The 23,947-nt window shown below is 36.1% G+C and overlaps 1 protein-coding gene across 6 annotated transcripts in view; it reads right to left on the bottom strand.

Moving 5' to 3' along the window:
- Positions 1-8,628, bottom strand: part of PPM1E (protein phosphatase, Mg2+/Mn2+ dependent 1E) — a 117,206-nt gene extending 108,578 nt beyond the window's left edge. For 5 of the 6 annotated variants that reach the window (XM_072940225.1, XM_072940226.1, XM_072940229.1 and 2 more), the window contains exon 1: positions 5,681-5,859. Coding sequence is in view for 2 of the 6 variants with exons in the window: in XM_072940224.1 (XP_072796325.1) it covers positions 5,681-5,706 (26 nt within the window). In the remaining 4 variants the exon portion in view is untranslated. Of the gene's footprint in view, positions 1-5,680; positions 5,860-8,024 lie in introns of those variants that run through there. The other variant, XM_072940223.1, reaches the window with a different exon arrangement.
- Positions 8,629-23,947: the final 15,319 nt, after the last annotated feature.

Here is a 23,947-nt window from a genome sequence, read left to right as displayed (position 1 = left end):
CTAATAGAAAACTACCACCCCATAAACTATGTGAGGAGAAATTAATAATTCAGTAATCTAAATCATAGTATTCTCTAGTCATAGAAAGAAATCTAGGAAAAACAAATTAAGCTTGCTATTTCTCCAAAGGCTAGATAAAGATGAATTTTGTGATTGGAGTGAGCACCCATATAATACGACTTTGAGATTAAATGTCAGATATATGTTATAGAATTAAAACTTTTGTTATTAAGTCTAAACCTGTGCCATTCAATATGGTAGCCACTAGCCCCAGGTGACTACTAAATATCTTAAATTTGATATTCCAATTGAGATGTGCTTTAAGTATAAAATATACACATGATTTTAAAAATTTGGTATAAATTTAAAATTTGGTTTGTCTCAATAATATTTTAATACTGATCAAGTTTAAATGGGAACATAAACACAAAACAAACAGACTCACAGACATAGAATACAAACTTGTGGTTGCCAAGGGGGAGGGGAGTGGGAAGGGACAGACTGGGAGTTCAAAATTGGTAGATACTGACGGGCATATGCAGAATAGATAAACAAGATTATACTGTATAGCACAGGGAAATATATACAAGAACTTGTGGTGGCTCACAGAGAAAAAAATGTGACAATGAATATATGTATGTTCATGTATAACTGAAAAACTGTGCTCTACACTGGCATTTGACACAACATTGTAAAATGAGTATAACTCATTAAAAAAAAGTTAAAATAAATAAATAAATAAATAAATACATAATAAATACTTTATCAACACACACAAAAAAATACAGGCCAAAAGGATACATTCCCCAAACTCCAGAATTACCTCTGGGAGAGAAGAAAAGGGAATGAGTTCATAGAAGAGAGTGACAACAAAATCTCCGTATGAAATGTTTTATTTCCTTAAAATAATCTTAAACAATATGTTAATTTGTTGAAACTGGATGGTGGTTATATGGATATTGTTTTATTATTCTGTTATTTTCTAAATGTTTATTTTAAATCATTTTATAACACCAACAATATTTTTCTCATACTTATCTGCTTAGGGAATAAACTAGTAAAATCTTGTTAGTGGACATTTTAAAATGTACCAAAAGCCTTAAATATGTGAATATCTTTAATATAGTCCCAACACTGTATACTACATAGAAATGTACTCTAAGAAAACCAAAGGTTTGCTCAAAGGATGACCATTACAATATTCTTAAAGCAATCAAAAATTGGTTACACCTAAAATGTCCAATAGAATTGTGATTAAATTACTGTGGATTCATTTAAAAATTATATAAAATGAGAGGTGGGGTGAGATGTGTGAAGGGAGAGATGAAACAAGACTGGTCTCAAATTGATCATTGCTGAGGCTGAGTGATAAGCATGCTTTTTTTTAATATACTTTAAATTTTCTACAATAAAAAGTTTTAAAATGTGAGAATACCAAAATTTACTTAAAAAAAAATTGGGGGGGTAGATAATTAGGTTTATTAATTAACTTATTTATTTTAATGGAGGTACTGGGGATAGAACCCTGGACCTTGTGCATGCTAAGCATGCACTCTGCCACTGAGCTATACCCTCCCTCACCCTAAGTTTTTTTTTTTTAAGTAGTTAAAATAGTAAGAACAATGTCTTATTTTTAACCTCTTGGCTCATTCATTAAATCAGCAAATATCTATCATGTGTTGTCTATGTGCCTGTCATTATTGACCTAGGGATGTGATGGCAAATGTGTAACTAATAATCTAATGCAAATACCTCCAAACTCTTGCTCAAGTACCCTATCAAAAAAATTTGGAGCATCACAAATACCCCCAACAACAATGCATGTATACTCTTCTTATATATATGTGTGTATATATATGTATACACATGTAAATTCCATACATACACATCCATGCATACACACTCACATGTGTATACAAACATACCACTCTCACCAGCAATATATCAGTATTTCTTTGAGTAAGCTCTATTCTACATAATTTACTTAATAATTCCATTTTTCCTGATTTCTCATCAAATATAATTATATCACCCTAAAAAATCTAACATAACTAAGGATGGGAGAAGTATAGGCTCTTAAGTTTTGTTGCTTCTTACACTTGTATTACAAATATTATGTTCAACCCATGATTTCTCTGCAGGAATTTTTAAAGCCATTGTCTATTTTGTGAGGGTTAATGTTGATAAAACCAAGAAATATAATTAATAAATCCATTTAATCAAAGTAGGTAAACTGCAATACTTCATAAAGTTCTGAAAATTGGAGGGAGGGTGCCATCGTCAACTCTTCTAAGCTATGAAACTTGCACTTCATCAGAATACTTCATTTGCCATGCTTAAAATGAAATCAGTTGTTATACAGAACAAGCTGCCAATCTCAATCAATGTATCAAATATTAATAGCACTTAACTTCATGATTTGTACACAAGAAAATAGATTTTAATATTTTATTCCTTCACCCCAATGGGTACACCTCATTTTGAAAACCACAAGTCTAGTAAAAGATACATAAATAGTCGTGGACAAAAAAATAATAAATTAAACAAGTGCTACAAGAGGAATAAGCACTGGGTATTCTGTAAGAGGATATGGAAGAGACACCTAACTTACGTGTAGGGTTGGTGAAGAAAAGAAGAGATGTTAAATGAAGACCTAAAGAATGGGTAAAAGATTGGATTGGGTGAGGTGAGGGTGGGAGAGCATGGTAGATCAAGCAGAAGGAACAGTATGTTATGTCCAAAGGTGCAGAGGTAAGAACAAACATCGCACATTCAAACTAACATATTAATAGTCTAAAATAGCTGAAGTGCAGTTTCTAGAGATATAGAAATGGGATGGAGTAGGTGGACAGTGATTCCAGGATGTGCCTGATAAGGTTATAAAGCCTTGTCTGGGTTTTATCTGGAGGGCAATGGAGAGGTATGTGATGAAGATGTAAAGAATTTGTCCTTGCTCAAAGAGAGGTCTGGCCTTTGTTCTCAGCCCCTGGGAGGTAACCTCTAAACTCCTGGAATTTCTGGAGTAATAGGAATGTCTTTGTTATACATGGTGGGCCCATTGGACCACATGGTATCAGCCTGAAGGGAGACCTGGAGACTAAGTTCAACCATGGGGGCAATCAATCAATAAGTCACAATAAAAGCCCTGGACACTGAAGCTCAGGTGAACTTCTTGGGCTGGCAATACTCCATGTGTACTGCTACACATCGATGATCCTGAGAGAGTAACACATTCCTGAGGACAATGAAAGTTTCACATTTGAAACCTAGATTGTGCCTCATGCATCCCTTTCTTTGGCTGGTTCTAATTTGTATCGTTTCCTTATACTGAATTTTAATCCATTAGTATAACAGCTTTCAGTGAGTTCTGTGAGTCTTTCTAGTGAATTACCAAATCCAGATGTGGTTTTGAAAAACCCTAAACTTACAGTTGGTGTCAGAAGTGAGGATGGTCTTGTGTGGACTCTTCCCTCTAACTTGGTAGTTGGACCCTAACTCCTTGCAGACTTCTGCCTCAGGTACAGTTGCCTGTCTGGAAGACTGTGCCTTTATAACCTCACAATTTGGCTAACTCCAGGTAAAGAGTAAAACTGTTTAAGCATTGGGTGACAATAAGGCAATCTATATAATCTGGATTCTACAGGAATCATTTTGGCTACACTGCGGAGAATATATTGGAGAAGAGTAGGACTGGCAAGAGATAACAATGATAGTGGGAATGGTGAGGGGCATATTTATGAGATAAGGCAAAACTGACTGAATGGGAGGGTGAGAGGAGGAGAAATCAGGGATGAAACCCCCAGAAAGAGAATAAGATTTTAGCTTTGTCTTCTAGGAGGGAGATAGAGCTGGAGAATTAAATTCAGTTTTGGACAGGTAAATTTGAGAAGCCATTTCGACACATAGATACAGCCGTTCCATTAGCAGTCAAAGCATAACTATAATAACCAAGGTCACGGAAGAGATTGATGTTGTCTACAGACAAATAAGTCAACCAGACTTGAAAAGGCCAAGGACCAAACACCAATATTAAAGGGGTAGGCAGAGTATTAAAAAGCTCACAGAGAAGTGGGAGCCTGAGAGGTAGGAGAAAAACCTGAAAAGTATGGCTTACACTGCATGGTTGGTGTTTATTTTCTTCTTTGTTATTTCTTACTACTTTTTAATAAGAAAAACGGTGTTTTAAATGAGTGGTATAATTTGTATCCATGTATTTCTCCACATATACATAAATGAGACAAAATTTAATGGTTTTTTTTAACCAACTCAAAGTCATTAATGATCCAGATAATTCAATATAACTGAACTATTACTATCTATAAACAATGATTTTCTTTTCTAAGTCATTTTTAAAGTGTCCACCCTCATTACTATTGTAAACCATCTGGAACTATTTAACTTTGCCAGGCTGCTGAGATATATGTCTCCCCCTTAAGGAGTCCACCCAGACTAAATGAATGATTGAGGAAAACACTGCTCTAAAAATGTAATGACATATAGCCCTAATAAACATTTTAAGATATTTGTTTCTTCTGGGTTAAAACAAATAGATTTATCCCTAGTATAACACAGAGAAATAAAACACAGTATTGACCCATGTAACCTAGCCAAGGTTATTCACATCTGCTATAAGATGAGTTGTAGATTTTATTTGCAAATCATTTCAAAGCTATAAAATATCTCACCTCCACATTTTCAGAGAGATTCATTAAAGTCAGAAATCCTAATTTTATGTCATTTAAAAATATTTTAATCTCTTGGGGGCATTTTAGTTTAGATAAAGGAGTAAAGCAGATCATTTTCATACTAACAGCTAAATTTTCCAAATCATGGAATTTTATTGACAAGTAATAGACTAATTCAGTGAAACAGTTCTAAAATATTGTATGAATTTATTATTGATTCTTAAGATTTAATAAATTGAAATAAAATTGTTTACATGGTTCTTTTAAAAAGTATTTATATCCCACAACAGTGATCTTTCTCATCCAAGGGGATTTTTGCCATTTTCAAATTATTATTTTTCTTTCAAAATGTTACATTTTTTTATCCTGTAAATAAATATCTAAGTACATATTTTCCTATTGTGAAGCCTAAAGGGAAAAAACTCTATCCCAAATACTGCTCTGAAAAACTTTTAAGTTGCTAATTATAATTATATTTTGTCCATTTAAACCTTGATCCTTTACTTATCTAAGTAACTGCTTATCTCATGCTAATCCAAAGCGTTGAATTTACCAAAATGATGAGATTATATATATGTGTGTGTGTATATATATATATATATGCTGTTCTTATTCTAAAAACTCTGAGAGAAGTAAAATACTAAGAAAAATGTTCACTATATTTTTGAAAAGTAAAATTTCAACCAGTGTATACATAAAAGTATTGAGAAGATAAGCACCTTTATTCTTTTCTTCAGAGAAACTCAGTATGTTTAGCAGCTTCATACTGTATATTCCTAAAATATTGACAGAAAATACACACTAGAGACTTATGAAACTTGTATTAAATGCAGTGTAATTTTCTTCTTACATTAGTCCCAACTGTGAAATTGGTGACTGTTTCAAGTAACTTCATTTAAGAATTGTACCACCATTTGACAAGCATGATAGAGTTTTTAAAGAATATTAAGAATTCCCAAAATAAACAGAGTGGGTACTTGAGAAAAAATTTTTACCTTCTCCAAATCAGCAATTCCAACATATTCCTAATCAAATACAAAGTATTTCCTAGGAAATTTGAGAACTCAACATTTCGAATATGTCAGGAAGAGTTTTGAGGTTTAGAGATTACATTGAGAAATGCTGGAATCATTTGTACATTAATTAGTCATTTATAAGTCTGGATCCTCAGTTTTCTCATCTGTAAAACAAAGTGGACAGAAAAATGATCTATCTCTACAGTGTCTTCCAGTATGGCTAAGTGATATGATTTTCTTTTATAAATAATAAAATAAAAAATAAAAGCATTAAAAGTATATTTTTTAAACACTGAGGGTTTTTTGATCTGTTAAAGACCTTGAAAATACTTTACATAAACAAGCCAGCCATTTTATATCTGAATAAAAATAGGTTAATAGCTTCTGCACAAAATACTGTATACATGATGAAATCTCTGATTTAAGGTGAAATAATATTTTCCAACTTTAATTTTGCTAGTTATACTTCAAATCTAAACTTCTGTTCTCAATTAGATGGCCATTTTATAATCTGAATACTTTTTCTAGTATAAACATGTATTGAAATTAATCTTGCTTCCTTTCCACGTGGAAAAAAACACACATCTACTTACCATCTTCTTTACATAGATTTCATTTTTTAAAAAACCTTTTTGAATGGCACATGTTCATGGTTGCTCTAAACTAATGACTCTCTTTTTTAACGAACCTTCTCTAATGTTTAAATGCGTGTTTTTCTAATTCTGCAACTGCATTTGTAAAGGTAAGAATAGTCAAAATATAATTCGTCTGATGCTGGGACAAATTCTTCCACTTTAGTAAACATTTCTATTTTATTTTAAGCAGGAAGTTTTAAGTGTCTTTATATAGTATTAAAAATGACCTTTCATAAACCCTTTTCTATGATAGTTTACAAACAGTAGGGATACTCTAAAATGTGAATACTGTTTATCTCTGGGTGGTGGTATTACACGCCATTTTATTTTTTACATTTCCCAAAAAGTATTACTACTTTGATAACCAGATAGTATTTCAAAATTAAATTTTGAATAGCTTATAAAGTGTGGGACATCAACAGAGTCCTCTTCTACAGTAGATATGTTAAATGCCTCTTCCTTATTGACAAGCTTCTGTTTTAACAGGAAGAATGATTTGATCAGGTGTCTGTTAGGTGGAATGAAGACAAAACATTTACTTTCCAGGCCCTTCTCTTAATTTAGGTTTTTGAGAAAATTCAAGAAGTGGTTTGAACTTAACTGCAGTGAATCTTGCAGTAGTAAACTTTTTTGGAGAGGCGGCGGGGTGGGGGTGGACAGAGTAACATCTTTCATTACAATTATCAGCAGAATGGCAAAAGACTCCCACGGTTTACCAGTGTATTCAGAAACCTGTTAGTATTCTCTTTTGTCATTATTTCAGAACAATTCCATTTAGAAAGAAACACAATTGTAAACCGTTTCTATTTCAAGCCCATAAAAGCCAGAACTGGGATGAAAGGCAAAGCCTTGACCTTTCTATTTTAGACTTTCATCTGTGTAGCTAAGCCATCTGCTTTCTCTCCCCTACCCCATCTACTTAATGGACTGAAAATACTGCACCTAATTGCAATTTTATCAAACCAGCCAGACTTTTACACTTTAACGAATTATGACTCTTTCACCTGAAGACTCTCATGTAAAATTTTGCTTACTCTTCCCTCCTCATTCCTTCCCACCTCCCTCAACTGTGAGTTATCAAATATCTTTAAACTAAGATCCTAGGCTTCTGCGTATTAAGCCATCTACACTTTCAACACTAAGAACCTGACGGAAAATCTACTCCAGTCTCTGCCCCTGTGGATCTGGGTATTATTATCGTTGCGGTTACGCAGGAGGCACCTCGCAGCTCAGCCTAGAAAGGAATCGCGCCTCTTCGCCGCCAAACAACAAGGGACTCAAGCAGGGTAAAGACAGACCCGTGTGGGAGGAAACCTCCAGCAAAAGAAGGGAGCTGGGAAGAAAAGGGAGCTCTCAAGACTGGAAGGACCTTCCGAGGCCCGAAGGGGAAAGGGTGTGTGAAGTGGAGCTAGAACTGGGCGGCCGAGGGGAAGCAGGGGCCCGGGCCTCCCGGGGGGGACGGGGGGCGGCTCCCGGACAGGGCAGGAGGCGCGGGGGCCGCGGCGGGCGTGGGCAGCTCGCACCCGACCGCCCGAGTCCGAGCAGCGGGGACGCTTTCAACCGCGCCAGGAGCGGGTGCGGAGGGTGAAGAGCGGAGAAGAGAGCAGTGTGCGGGGCCGAGGGAACCGCGCCGAGGCCGGCGCGGCGGGGACAGCGGACCCACCCCCAGCCGAGCCCCGCTACTTAACTATTTGTAGAGCTGCTGTAGGCACAGGTCCAGGCTCTCGCCCTCCACCTCCTCGCGGGTGATGCGCTCCGACAGCGGTCGCGGGAGCGGGGGTAGCGGCGGCAGCTGGGGCTGCGGCGGCGGCGGCACGGCCGAATGCCCCCGGGCTGCCGCTGCCTCCTCCTCCTCGCCCTCCGCCGCCACCGTCTCTTCCTCCACCGCCTCCTCCTCGGGCTCGGGGTCTCGCTCCTGCTCCCCCTCCTCCGTCGCGGCTACCGTTGCCGCCTCCTCCCCGCCTTCCTCGACCGAAGCCTCGGCCGCCTCAGCCGCTACCAGTTCGGGCTCGGGCTCCGACTCGGGTTCGGGTTCCGGCTCCGGCTCGCCGCCGCCGCACGGTCCGCGAAACTCGCCCAGGAATAGCTCCAGAAAGCGCCGGTAAGTTTTCTCCTCAGGGATACAGCCCGCCATCGCTGCTCATGCCCCGGAGCCGACCGGGAGGTGGGTGGGGGGAAGCCCACGAAGGGGAGGGGGCTGCTCTTGAGCCTCAGGCTCCGGCAAGGGCGGTTAACGGCCGCACCGGCACGGGCGATCAGCACTAGGTTGCCTGGAGAGGGCTCCCGCAGGCGTGCGCGCCGCCGAGCTCGGACGTGCGCGGCCCGGGGGCGGGGGCGGAGCGCGCCCCCCGCTCTGGTCTGGAGGGAAAGTTGGTAGCGGGAGCGTGCGCAGGGTCCAGTAGCGGCCCACCCTCCAGCCCTACCGAGAACTCAGCCCACACTGCCTGGAGACTGTCGCCATGGCAACCGGCTCTAATTAAGAATTTCAGGGTCCCTCCCGTCGAGTCCGCGGAGTCGAAAGGGCACTCGACTCGCCCGCTTTCCAACTCTGAATGTCTTCATTGTACAGACATCCTAGGCTCAAGTGCATAAGAATGGACTAAGACATCTCCACGTCGAACTATTGGTTCCCACTTGGACTGGATTTACTTCAGTTTTCCATGTCTATCATGCTTTGCCTTAGGGTCCTTATCTGTTGAAAGATATCACAGTGTGAAAACCTTTTGCTGTTGATGACACTTATTTAATAAGTAGTTTGGGGGAGAGGGCATCCAATACCTACCAAGTGGAAGATTTCTTTGCCTACATTCTTTCATTTGATTCTATGAAAGTGGTGTTTTCATTTTTCAAAAAAAGTAAACGAGATTAAGTACTTCTCTTGCTTCAAGGTGTCAAAGCTACTAGCCATGGGATTGGAATTAGAAAACTCAGGTTGTCAGCCTCCAAAGCTCTTCTAGATTCTTTTTCCTTTTCTCTGCTTCTGAAGATTCAGCAGTGTAATATATCTATAAAGCCTTATTTTTAAAGGGCTTTATAATTTAAAGTTGTTTTCACCCCTTTAGTCCTTACAATAGCATCTCAAGGTAGAAGACATTACCATTACAATTCCATCGTACAGATGAGAAAACAGCCTAAAGGATGCTGTGATTTTGCTCAAGGTCACACATAAGTGAAGCAACAAAGACTAAATCCAGGTCTTTTCACTGCAGAGCCATCAGTTTTCCAGCACACCAAGACACCTTTCTTTACTGTCTGTATAATACATATTATACTTTATTACACAATATGTATTTTTTGGGTACATTTTGTTTGCTCTTCTTCCTCATCCCCCTGTGCCTCTTTTCTTTCATTTGTGGACTGAAACTGAAACGATTTTATTCTAATTTTCTTACCAAACTACACACAAACCTATTATTTTCAAGCCTTACTGAGGGGAGTGGGAGAGGGAGAAGCTGTTTTGTTATACAGCTGTATAGATAATAACATCATTACTGCATACTGCTATGTTCATGGCAACATATAATTCAGCAAAAACACAGTGATTCTTTCTCTACTTTGAAAAACATGTTCACAAATTATCCCCCCCATCCTCTCCATTTATTGTTTCTGGGTTTCCGTTGGATTTAGGGTCTGAAATGCCATTTCTAGTCAGTTAATGGCAGAAGAAGGAGTCTCCCTGCCAACTGATTGCATATAACACTGTATTCCAAATCCCTGACCTGATACTGTTATTTTAAGATTAAGTGGGTTGATCTCACAAATGTACACTATGGCATCATGTAAAATAGACATCCATCTCTCTCCTAGCTTGAGGTTAAATAATACATGATACAAAATGCATAGTGAGTAATGCATGAGTCCTTCATAACTATTTATTTTTGTCTCAAAGGTAAATGGAAAGATCCAATAAATAAGTCTGTTTCCAGACAAGCTAAAAGTATTTATATGTGTTGTATTTAAAACATCATCAGTGTGGAACAACTTCTTTATGAAATGCCAAAAAAGTCTTTAAGCTCCTCATTTGTCTTTGTTTTCAATCCACCTGTTCATTTCCACTTCAGAATGTCTAGAAAAGATTGACAAAACTTACAAGGCTACAAACCTAAATGTCCACAATTTTACATTCCAACAGCTATTTAATATCTCAGAACTTGAAATTATGACATTTAGTTCAAGAGTACATAGCTGTCAACTGTAACAATTCATATCAAGCTACACCTTCCTACTTTGTAATGTAGTTGCCTCCCTCATCTAGATGACATTTATTTGTGACACTAATTTATGACTCAACCCACATATCAAAGATAAGTGTTATATATTGGGGAAACATTACTACTAAGAGTAAAAGAAAAAGCACACACCTCCATATTACAATAAATGAGAGGTGTGTTTGCTTATATTAATAAAGATATTCCTTCACAAAAGACCAGTATGGATCCTAATGCATCCATTTGACAGAGTAGCTTTGCCAGAAGGTTGCTGACAGCAGTGCAGGGATCTCAGAGCAGCTGTGTAGGATGATTTTGCCATTGTCAAGAAGTCTTTTTAGTCATTATTTTGTACTGCTTTACTTTCCTTTTTAGTTCCTTAATCCCCTTTCTTGCTATCTATTTAAAAATATTGAGCTATGAAAAGCTTATGTATCAAGTACATTTAAATTTTTTTTAAGTTTTTTTTTAGAGATTTGTAGTAAGAATTGTTCTCACTCTAACCCGTAACTCTTTGGAGGAAATGCACTTGTCCTTTCATGGACATTCATGGTAATGATGATACTTATAAGATTAAAAAGAATTGTTGTTATAGCACAGGGAATTATATTCAGTATCTTGTAGTAATGTATGGTGAAAAAGTATATGAAAATGAATACATGTGTGTTCATGTATGACTGAAGCATTATGCTGTACATGAGAAATTGACACATTGTAAACTATTTATATATATATATATATATACATACACACACACACACACAAAAAAGAAAGTTAAGAAAAAAACGGATTGCTGAGTTGGGCAGCTTCTTATCATGTGATGCAGTAATTCCCCTCTTGGATATTTACCCATGAGAAGTGAAAGTATGTCCACCAAACACATGCACTCACACTTCACATACACATATACACAAACACACACACACACACACACAAACCCTTATATGTAAATGTTTATAATAGTTTTATCCACAATAGCTCAAACTTGGAAATAACCCTGATGTCTATCAACAGGTGATGTATAAACAAATTGTCATATATGCATACAATGGAATACTACTCAACAATAGAAAAAAAAAAACCCCGATGAACACAGCAACATGGATGAATCTCAAAAATAAGCTGAGTGAAAAAAATCCAGGCACGAAAGAGTACATACTACATGATTCCATTTACATGAAATTCTAGAGTAGGCAAAACTAATTACAGTGACAGAAAGCAGATTAGTGATTGCCAGGGACTGAGGTGGGATGGAGGATTCATGGCAAAAGAGTAAGATGGAACTTTACGGGGTGATCAAAATGTTCTATATCTTGACTGTGGTTATATAAGTGTATTCATTTGTCAAAATAAAAAGTGTACATTTTAAGCAAGTGTATTGTACGTAAATTATACCTCAATAAAGTTGATTTTAAAAGTTAAAAAGAATTGATTAGTTTAGTCTTTTTTTTGTTGTTCTCCTATACATTCCTTCTCCTATCTTGTTCTCCTCTGTATTGTAGGGGTGCTGACCTTTTTATGTTGTATTCACCAGGTTCCTTGACAGCTGACTTCCAGCTGAGATTCACCCAGTGGGAGGCATCAGCAGGAAATTACAAGTGGGAGGAAAGGAGAAAAGCCAGCATATTTCTTCCATCCCCTCCCTCAGTCCTAATGCTTGCTGTCCCTCCTTTACATCTTTGCTCCCCCTGAACATGTCCACTGGGATTCCAGCTGTTGCCTGTGACACCAGTCCCTGAGCTCCAGAAACATCATTTTCTGTTTGTCCATTGGCCTGAAGATGGTAGCAGTTTTTAGCTTCCGAATCTTGCCTGCTGTGGGCTGAATATTTGTGTTCTCCCCAAATTCCTAAGTTGAATCCTAACCCCCAAGGAGATGGTATTAGGAGGTGGGGCCTTTGGGAAGTGGTTAGTGAATGGGATTAGTGTCCTTCAAAATGAGGTCCAAGAGAGACCCTTCTCCACTTCTGACATGTGAGAACACAGTAAAAAGACATGCTGTGAACCAGAAACTGAATCAGCCAGAGTCCTGATTATGGACCTCCTAGCCTCCAAAACTGTGAGGAATACATTACTGTTGTTTAGAAGCCACCCAGTTTACGGTGTTTTTTTTAATAGTGTCCCAAACAGACTAAGACACTGCCTTCCCTTCCCTTTTGGCTTTTTAGCTCGTCTATCTCTTGTGTAACCAATTTCCTGTATTCTATGACCTCTGATTTCTTAACTGGATCCCAATTGATACAATAACAAATAATACTTTAAAGAACTATATAATGTATTGTATATAATAGAACTATAAATGGACTAAGCTGACATTAAAACAAGTTTAGATCTTTAAAGGTGCTACTGGATGGAACACTTAGCTTACCTGAAGTTAGTGGTAAATTATTTCCTAGAATTAAAAACTACAAATGGACTACCCGTGGCTCACAGGGAGGAAGGGAAAAATAAATCGATGGCACATGGGATTTTTAGGGAAGCAGTGACTATTCTGTATGCTACTATAAAGGTGGATACACATCATTAGACATTTGTCAAAAACCATAGGAGATACAACACAGTGAACCCTAATGTAAACTATGTGCTTTAGTTAATAATGTATTGATACTGATTTATCAATTGTAACAAATGTATCTCACTCACGTAAGATGTTAATAATTGGGGAAACTATGTCAGGGGGACTAATATATCTCTGATCTAGTGCCTAGGCAAATGTTTAAGGCTAGGCCTAATGACAAGTGTTAAATTGCAAATATAAAAATGTGTAATTTTTCATTCACATTTTTAAAATTGAATGGAAAGATAACTAATACGTAAGTATTTTTAAGTCAATTGTGTTCTCAAAGTGACTAGTAGGAAGCAAGAGAATATCTGACAACTGAAAAAACTGAGCACATAGAAATGTTTTCAGATGAGAACATCTTCCTCCTTTCTCCTGAGTCTACCTACCTACATCTTCTGCACTCTAGATCAACAATACAACTTTTACATCCTATCCATTTGCTGCCAAAATATTACTGCTGTATTAATTTTTATTCTTTTTCTATTGCTAATATTTCATATTTCAGGAACAGTCCACAGCTGTCAAAATTAAAATTCCCATCAGGTAATAACAAGCCCACATGCACTATTTTCACCAGCTTTAAAAAGCAAAGAAGTCCCCCAAACAAGGTCTAACTTTCTTTCCTAATGTTTTAACCATTAACCGTAATAATCTTTGTTTTTAATCTTGCATAGTTCTTTCAGGAATCAAAATTATTTCTGAACTTATTGTGGCATGCTTATGAAATAGGAAGAGGGCAGGGGCTGATGGTAATTTCTGGTGAACATACCATATAAATGGCTAACATGTGGTGTATTCATTCTATAATGAATAGCTCTTCTAAAATTAATTGAGTCCATTAAAAAAGTCCACTTCAATATTTTGCTACTAGTTTTCTCTTTACAAAAAAAAAACCATGATGGTGGTAAAAATCTATGTTGATTATTATCATCTAATTTTTAACTCCCTGTATATATTTATTTAGAATAAATACATGCAAAAATTGAGCGTGATATTCATCATGTTCTGTTTTAGTTAGCAGATGCCTATTATCCACTCTGGAGCATTCATCAAAAAATCCAACTGCTTTTTTAAATGAAAATGAAGCAGACAAGTAAATGTGAAAACTGTTCACAAAGGTGTCCTCTATGCTCAGATAGTACCAAATACTTTATTCTTTGCTAAGTATGGAGCTGATGGAATTGAGCCACAAGGACATTTGTGACTAGACGGGAAGATGGAAATGATTCCATTAACCTAGAGTGCTGTAACATATGGTAATCATAGGTGGTAGAATAGCTGTGTTGGACAAGGGTAAAGTAAGCCATGTGGCACAGACATTATCAATTACCACACATGGTAACCATGCTGACACAATGTATCTTCTCCAGAAAGGAAATGATTTGGGCATATTAATTGGTTTGCTGGCTTATGAAAGAGTGATCTATAAATGACATATCTGGCACTAATACAGCACACGTGGTTTCCAGTAATTCTGCAAGTTGAGAACTATTAAGATTTGAAGAACCTCCACATACCTAAATATCACTACAATGCACTGCAGCTATTTGCACAAAGGCAGCAAATCAAAATATCTATGCAAAATAAACTTGGGTCCTTCACATATAAAACTATTTTTCAAGTGTCTTTTTTTTTTAAAGGGGCTTTTATTCTTGCCTAGTCTTTTTTTGCAGTGGGGGCAGGGGGGGATTAGGTTTATTTATTTATTAATGGAGGTACTGGGGATTGAACCCAGGACCTCATGCATGCTAAGCAGGCATGCTACCACTGAGCTATACTCTCCCCGTTTCAAATGACTTTTTGTCACATAAAATCCTGGAATTTTGTATCTCTGGAAAAAATAATTTCATGACTCTTGAAGGTATAAAGCCTATGGGCATGGCAGAAGTTTAAGATTAGAGCTAAACTGTACTGGGAGATGGAATTATTTGTGTCAAATATTGGCAAAAATATTGAATTTGAAAGAAATGTGATGAAAACTATGTTTTGAGAAAATGTGATACACAAACATTCTTTCAGAAGAGAGACTGAAGGCTGAAAGATGAGTTGGGCAATGGGAGATAATAAGTGTACAGAAGAGAATGGTGTCAGAATGAAAAGGAACAGAAGAAACTAAAAGACACTCTACTGGAAGTTCTGACATTCTAAGAGGATACCTGAAGAAACAACTTGGGAATAGCCAACAACCCACCGCAGAGGCTCTCAAGTGCCTATTTTGGCTATTTATTGCGGCATACCACTACCTCACAACTTCAGTGGCTAAAAAAAAAAAAACCACTTTACTGTATTTCACAGCTCTGTAGGTTGACTGGGCTCAGCCAGGTGGTTCTCACTTTCAGGTCTCATGAGGGTGCAGTCTGGTAGCAGCTGGTTAGGAACAAAATCATCTGAAGGCTCAATTGGGCTGGATGTCCAAGAGACTCATTCAACACTACACTGTTTTATCAATACTGAAAATAATTGAGTGGAAAAATGACTAATTATGTAAATTACTTTCAAGATATTAATTTGATTGTGTTTCCAAACTGGCAGTTGAGGCTGGCTGTTAACTGGGAACTCAGCTGGGGCTGTCTACATATAACATCTCCGACATAATGGCCTTAGGGTAATATGATGTCTTATATGATAGCTTACAGTTCCAAGAGTGAGTTTCCAGTGCATAAGACAGAAGGTGCATAAGATTTTATAAACTGGTGTCTTAAATCAATAGTATTACTTCCATGATACTATATTAAGTCAAAGAAGTAGTAGGCCCATTCAGATTCAACAGAAGGGGACCTAACACACCATTTCTCCTGATGGAAGGAGTATCAAATAATTCATTTTAGAACCATCACAGTGTCATTTACCTACAAGAATTTATGACAAAGTTTAGCAACTTGAACTTAGAGGCTCAGAAATTTGAGTGTTCCACAATCTGTGTCCATTGATGGATGACTGGATAAAGTTGGGATACACACACACACACACACACACACACACACACAAACACAGGAATATTATTCAGCCATAAAAATAAGGAAAACCTGCCATTTGCAACCACATGGATGGGCCTTGAGGGAATTATGCTAAGTGAAATAAGTCACACAGAGAAAGACAAACATTGTATGATCCCAATATGTGGAATTTAAAACAAACTCATAGAAAGAAATCAGATTACCAGGGCAGGGTGTAGGGGGAAGGGTATTGGAGAAAGTGGTCAAAAGGTACAAACTGCTAGTTACAAGATAAATAAGTATTAGGGATGTAATGTATAGCATGATGTATAGTTAACACTGCTGTATGATACATACAAAAGTTAAGAGTCAAACCCTTATGCTGTACATCTTAAATTTATAGTGATATATGTCAACTGTATCTCAATAAAACTGGGGGAAAAAATGTGAGTGTTCCAAACTTAATTACATGGAGGTATATCAACTAACACTACCAAGTCTCATAAGAAACTGATGTATAAAAATCACAATGACAACATATGAATTTATTATGAGAATTATTACTTCCATGTAGATCAGACATTTGTATTGGTCTGGCTATAAACAAAGAACCTGGGAAATTCAACCATCAGCAGGTTGATAATTGATGTGCATGTAACTGGATAAGAGTTCATTATGATTCAAATAATTAAAGCATCAAACTGAGGTAGGCTGATGCAACCTACCATAATTAGGATGAGTTATCAGGACCAATCTAAGAAGGACCCTCATTCCCTTGAACAGGTCTTGAGTGGTTACACCAAAGTTTGCTCCATTTCGCTCCTCCTTTTTCTACCATACTGTATTGCTTGTCAACACCTATGATGGACATATTGAAAGATTATGGCTCCATGCCATAATTTCTCAGGTTAGAGTTTCTATCCTAAGCATTACTGATGTCTTGGGCCTAATAATTCTGTTACGGGGGCTGTAATGTATATTTTAGGGTGTTTAGCAGCATACCTGACCTTTACCCACTAGATGACAGTGGCACCTGTCCCTAATATTGTGATAAACAAGGTATCTCCACACTGCTAAATGTTCCCTGGGAGGCAAAATCACCCCAAGTTGACAATCACTTGATTGATATAAGAGCGTGGACTCTAGAGTTACACTTTGTTCCTAGTATGTGACTTTGAGCAAGTCATAAATCATAACTCACATTCCTTATTTTCGGCTGCCCAGCAGCTATAGCCCTTTCCTAGCAGCATTTCAATCTCTTTGAGGGAATTACCTCTCCTCCACTGTGTAGTTTTGGTAGGCCTCCTGGCCTCCTCCTGTAGAAGCCAAATATAACCTTCCTGGCTTGTTCTCCCAGATCCTATCACATCCGGGGGTCAGACACAGACCTAAGTTAGGTCAATAGAATATTCACTCCCCTGACTTTGAATCTCGAGCAAGAAATGATAGAGAAGGGTCACAGTTCATTCATTTCAGTGGACTCCCACCAGGAGCTCGTTTCTATGGACCCTGCTGTCTGGGGCTCTGTAACTAATTAACTAGGTTATGCATTTCCAAGCTGACTTCTGCCCTACTACTGTTTCTGCAGGTCTTTTTTATATCTTTCCAAAAAAATTCTTTTGGGTTTAAACTGCCAGTTAGTTTTTCATTATTTACAACTGAGGATTACTAACAAATAGATGTAATTTCTCTGAGAATAAAAATAGCAAAGTTACTGAATGGGTTACTTATGATAATACATATAAAGGACTTAGCATAGTCCCTGGCACATGGCAACCATGCGATAAATGTTAGCTATTATTAGTAAGGGGTCTTGAAAATTTTGCAGTTTAATTCTGAGAGCAAATTTATTCCTCTGGTTTCTATGTTCTTACAGTACAACCTGCTGACACTTGAGTGTACCTTTTATGGAATTAAAATAATTTGACAAATGATTAGATATGTAGTCATTATAAAAGTGAGTCTTTCAGAAAGGTTCTGACATTAAGAGAAATTAAGTAGAAAAAGAAAACCAATTTGGGGAAAAAATGGGTTTGATATTATATATGTCAAATATTTAATAAAACCGTGACATTGTCAATTAAAAACAAGCCGGTAGCAATGCATTTGGAGCATGCGTGATAGAGCTTAATATGTTGATTTGGGACACAAAAAATGATTAACATGACAACTGAAATAAGGAACTAGGATAATTCTTTCCATTTTTAGAGAAAAAAGTGTACATCCAAAGAGATTCTTTCATTATAAACAGAAGCTAATTCTGGCTGATTCAAATTTTTGAAAAAGTAATATGTGTTAAGAATAAATGAATCAAGAAACCCCAAAATTCATGAAGAAAAATGAATTAGCTGTAATACTACCATATTCTACTAACTTTCATCTATAGATCTTGACTTCAGAGTTTGGCTGACGTAAGATAGAACACATTGGCATTTTTCATATAACTGCCTTCTAACCACTTAGCGCCCTTTAATCAGAGACCCCCTGTCAAATCCAAAACTCAAGGCCATGGCTCCAAAGTCCAGATGGAGACATTTAGACATAAAATAACACTTGCTGACAGTCCGATAAGAAAAAATGTGAGAATTTAATAATCATGCAGTGGGAAGGTCTAAACAGGACACAAAACTTGGAAACACAATAAAAGTGAAAAATTGACTATATAAAAATCTAATTTCTTTGAGGCAAAAAATAAGACAAACTGGAGAAAATACTTGCCATATCAGAAAGGCCTAGATGTGTGAAAAAGACGAAAAAAAAAAACAAAAAACCTTAAATCTTTTTAAAGTAGTGGAAAAACATCCAAGCACTTTAACTCCACTGTACCAGGTGAACTGATACAGCTCAAAAGTTTTCCTTTACACCAACTGTCAATGCCAGAATTATGTATTCTGTTTTGTAACGATTTAATAAAAGTCATAAAGACTTAAAAAAAAAGCCTAAAAATATCTTACTTCATATGTAAAGAACTCTCACAGGTTAATAAGACCTATAAAAAAATGGACAAAAAAATATGAACAGCTAGTTCATGCAAAAGGAAATAGAGTAACTTGTAAGCAAATGAAACGACATTCAACCTCACTTATAAAAAGAGAAAAGAACATGAAAATGTTAATATCATATGGTGAGAGGTCATTTTTATAAACGTATTAAACTGGCAAAATAAGATAAAATACTGTGTTGTCAAGGGAAAAAGTAACAATCACTCTCAAACAACACTGGTGGAGGTATAAACCAGTAGTCTCTCTGGAGGACATATGGACAACATCTATCAAAATTTTAAAGGCACATACACTGGACCAATTCCTTACATCCTCATAAAAAAAATTGATTAACCTAAATATCCATCAATTTAAAATGATTAAATAATAAGATATTCATACAATGGAATATCACACAGTGGCTTTTAACTGAGAAAATTCAGTATGTACCAATACAAAAATAAGGTGCAGATTTGGTTGTTGAAGATTTGGGTTAAGATTCAGTGTTACAGAAAAAATATATTTATATTTTAGATACATGGAATAGCTCTGGAAGGTCACACAAGAAACTGGTAATGATGGTTGCCTCCTAAAAATGAACTGAGTGACTTAGGGACAGGGGAGGAAAGAAGACTTACTTTTCATTGAATTTTAACCTTGTGCAAATATTACTTGGTAAAAATAACTAATTAAAAAATTAAAAAACAAAGACTAGAAAAACATTTTTCTCTTGAAGAATAATTATAGCAATTGTAACATATTTCCATCACCCATAAATAACAATTTCCCATCATTAGACTAAGAGAGTTATACAATTATGTCTTTCTCTTTCTCTTGGTTTATATGACTTATTACAAATTCTCTTTACTTTGCTTCTTCACTTTTGTCTTTTACCTTTGTTAATTTTTGAATTTTGAAAGCAGGTAGGACAATTTTCGTAAGTTCTCAAGCACTTTTGAGTGAAGCTAACTTTTATATTCTCATAAAATAAGCTACACAAAATCACTATCAGAGTAATGATGTATTTAAAAACTCACATCTTAGTATACATAATGAGAGTCAAATGGTTAGCTGAAGCACAAAAAGGCTTAAGTCAATGGTGAACTAAATCTGAAAACAGGAAAAGGAATATACTGTGGTCGAAAACACATGAAATCTTGTCAACATGTTTTATGCCAAATCAGTGCTGAGGGAGCAAAATGTTCTGTAAATTTTAACAGCAACAGTAAATTTAGGCACTGACGTTAACTAAAAATACATATTATGAACAGCCAGACTCTCTTCTGCAACTCAATGTTTTTTTTAAAAGCAATAGAACATTTCAATATCATGTCTCAAAACTGAAATGCAACGTATTGGGAACGGAAACCACAGAATTATCAATTTTGAAAATTAAAAAAGTGTAAATGTCACTCTTCCATATTTTCAGTATTGCTCATTTAAAGTGAATATTTAATAAATCCCTCTATAAAAACTGAAATCACAAAATTTTGACTTATGAATTTAGCAATCATTTAGCCCTATCTTGTCTTATAAATAAGGCAAAGGCATGAGAAAACAAAGGTGTCAAAATTGACATGGCTTATTAATGTCTCAGCTGGAATAGGATGCAGGTCTTCTGACTCTAGTCCTAGCTACCTCAACTATCTACCACATTATACTGTAATTTTATTGCTGGTAACTAGTTGTAAACATTTTAGTATGACCTTATTATCAAGAAAAATAATATATAGTAAACAGAGAGAAAATTAAAATAGCTGATCTAAGAAATCAAAATAAGTCTATTAGGGTTAAAATTTAAGCTAGTAGGAATAACCTGAAAATATTCCAAAGATAGATCAACCGTCCCAAACTTCATAAACAATAGTAGTCAGTAAAAGTTACAAGAAATAAAAAGTGTTACTCATACAAATTTATAAACCGTTAAAAGCTCTATTAGGAAGAACCCAAAAGTTCATCAACAGATGAGTGGATAAGCAAAATGTGGTATATACATATAACAGAATAATACTTGACCATAAAAAGGACTGAAGTTCTTACCAATGCTACAACATGGATGAACCTTGAACACATTATGCTAAGTGAAATAAGCAAAACAAAAAATACTGAATGATTCCACTTCTATGTAATATATACAATAAGCAAATTCATAGAAACAGAAAGTAAATTTGAGATTATGAGGAGCTAGAAGGAGGAAACAATGAGGTATCTATCGCTTAATGGGTACAGAGTTTCTGTTTGGGATGATGAAAAGTTTTAAGAATAGTGGTGATGGTTGTACAACACTTAAAAATGTCACTGTATTGTACACTTAATGGTTAAAATGGCAAATTTTAAGTACTCTCTATTTTATCTCAATGTTTTAAAAGTAAAAAAAATTTTAAAAGACCACTATTAAATTACATAAATTTATTTTGTAACAATAAAGAATGCTCAGAAACACAATCCTATGCACAACCAAACAGTATTCTTACCTGACCATTTGAAAAACAGAATTTATTATAAATCTTATTTGAAATATTTATTCATTCAACAAGTAGTTGTTAAATGTGTATGTGTTAGACATTAGATGTATGGATAGATAGATGGAAGGAATGAAAACACACAGGCCAGCCTATCATATCTACCTTAAAGAGTTGCTAGAAAGATCCAACTAAATAAATAATGTAAAAGTGTTTCAAAACCATAAGGCACTATATAAATATAAATATGTTTTAAGTTATACACCTCCAAAATTTAAAATGAAAGTCATAACACTTTGAAAAACAATACAACTTCAATAAAGGATAAAATGTTTGTAAGATCAAGAATTAGAAATTAGAAATTAAAATTTAGAAATTAGAATTAGAAAAGAATGTTTCAATTTGACACAACATTGTAAAATAACTATTACTCAATAAAAAATGTAAAAAAAAAAAGAAAAGAAAAGAATGTTTGGAAAATTATAGGCATACCTCATTTTGTTGTGCTTTACAGATACTGCGGTTTTTTACAAATTGAAGGTTTGTGACAACCGTCACTGAGCAAGTCTACTGGTGCCATTTTCCTAACAGCAAGGTTCACTTTGTGTCTCTGTGTCACATTTCGGTAATTCTCATATTATTATTACATTTGCTTTGTTGATCTATGATCAGTGATTTTTGATATTACTATTGCAAAAAGATAATGACTCACTGAAGACTCATTTTTTAGCAATAAAATATTTTTAATTTTTAATTAATGTATCTTTTTAGACATAATGCTATTGCACACTTAATAGACTATAGTATAGTGTAAATATAACTTTTATATGCACTGGGAAATCAAAAAAATTTGTGTGACTCGCTTTGATATTTGCTTCATTGCAGTGGTCTGGTTCCAAACCTGCAGTATTTCTGAGGTATGCCTGTACCATATATTTTATAATCAAGAAAGAATAATACTCCTTAAAAAAAGTTTTCAAAAAGCTAAGGAACTTAGTTTCACTAATGGAAATGACCATCTATGAAAAGTTAAAAAATGATACCAAGTCTGTCCCAGTGCTTTTCAAACTTTAATGAATTACCCAAGGATCCTTATTTCTTGAATCATGTTGCCACATGATTTGAGGGGCTGAATAGTGACTTCCTAATCCTTGAAATTTGTGAATGTTAATTTACATGGCAAAAAGGACTTTGCAGGTGTGATTAAATTAAGGGCCTTGAGATGGGGAGATTACCCTGGATTATCTAGTGGGGCCCTAAATGTAATCACAAGTGTCCTTCTAAGAGGGACACAGGAAAAGACAGTAAGAAAAAGGCAATGGAAACACAGAAAAAGAGACTGGAAGATGCTACACTGCTGTCTTTGAAGATAAGCTGAGTTAAGGAATGCAGGCAGCCTCCAAAAGCTAGAAAAGGCAAGGAAACAGAACTCCCCACAGATCCTCCAGAAGGAATGCAGGCCTGCTGAAACCTCAACTTTAGCCCTTTGAAACTGACTTCAGACTTGTGTTCCTTTAAGCCACCAAATTTGTGGTAGTTTATTACAGCAGCAATAAGAAATTAATACAAATTGAATTTCTTTAAAAAGGAACTTACCTGATTTATTAGAACAGTTTAACACTAAAAACAGAGTAATAATCCAAACTTCAAAAAGAAATTTTAAAGTATGCACAATCATTAAAAACTATCATAGAAAAAATATGTGGAACACATGAGGATGTATTAGGATTTTTATAAAGCAGGTTACAATTTTTTAAGTTATATTTTTGTACATATTTTGTTTTCTATAGTGCTACAGACTGAACTGTCTCCCCCAAAATTTTATGCTGAAGATCTAACCTCCAATGTGACTATATTTGGAGACAGGGCTTTTAGGAGATAATTTTAAGGTTAAATGCAGTCCTAACAGCAGGGTCCTCATGATAGGATTAGCACCCTTATAAGAACAGACACCTGAAAGCCTGCTTGCTCATGCTCTCAATCTCTCTCACCCTGTCATGTGAGAGCATAGTGGAAGAGGCCGTCTACAAACCTGGAAGAGATCTCTCACCCCATCAGAAATGACCATGCTACTAGCACCTCGATCTTAAAACTTCCAGCCTCCAGAACTGTGAGAAAATAAACTTCCTTAAGCCACCCAATCTATGGTATCCTGTTATGACAGCACAAGCTATTACAGATTTTAGCTTTGGGAAGTGGGGTGTTGCTTTAAGGAATATCTAAAAATGTGAAAGAAGCTTTCAAACTGAGTAATGAGTGGAGGCTGGAAGAGTTTGGAGGGGCATGCTAGAAATACGGATGTAAAAGGTGATTCTGGTGAGATCTCAGATGGAAATGCAGACCAATAATAGAAACTGGAGAAAAAGTGATCTCTGTTATGAAGTGGCAAAGAACTTGGCTGAACTTAGTGTTTTGTGGAAGATAGAATATGCAAAAGTGATGAAACCAGCTATTTAGCTGAG

Source organism: Vicugna pacos, chromosome 16, assembly GCF_048564905.1.
Source record: "Vicugna pacos chromosome 16, VicPac4, whole genome shotgun sequence".
Classification (NCBI taxonomy): domain Eukaryota; kingdom Metazoa; phylum Chordata; class Mammalia; order Artiodactyla; family Camelidae; genus Vicugna; species Vicugna pacos.
Note: the sequence above shows the minus strand (reverse complement) of the source record. Positions and strands in the feature narration are given on the sequence as shown.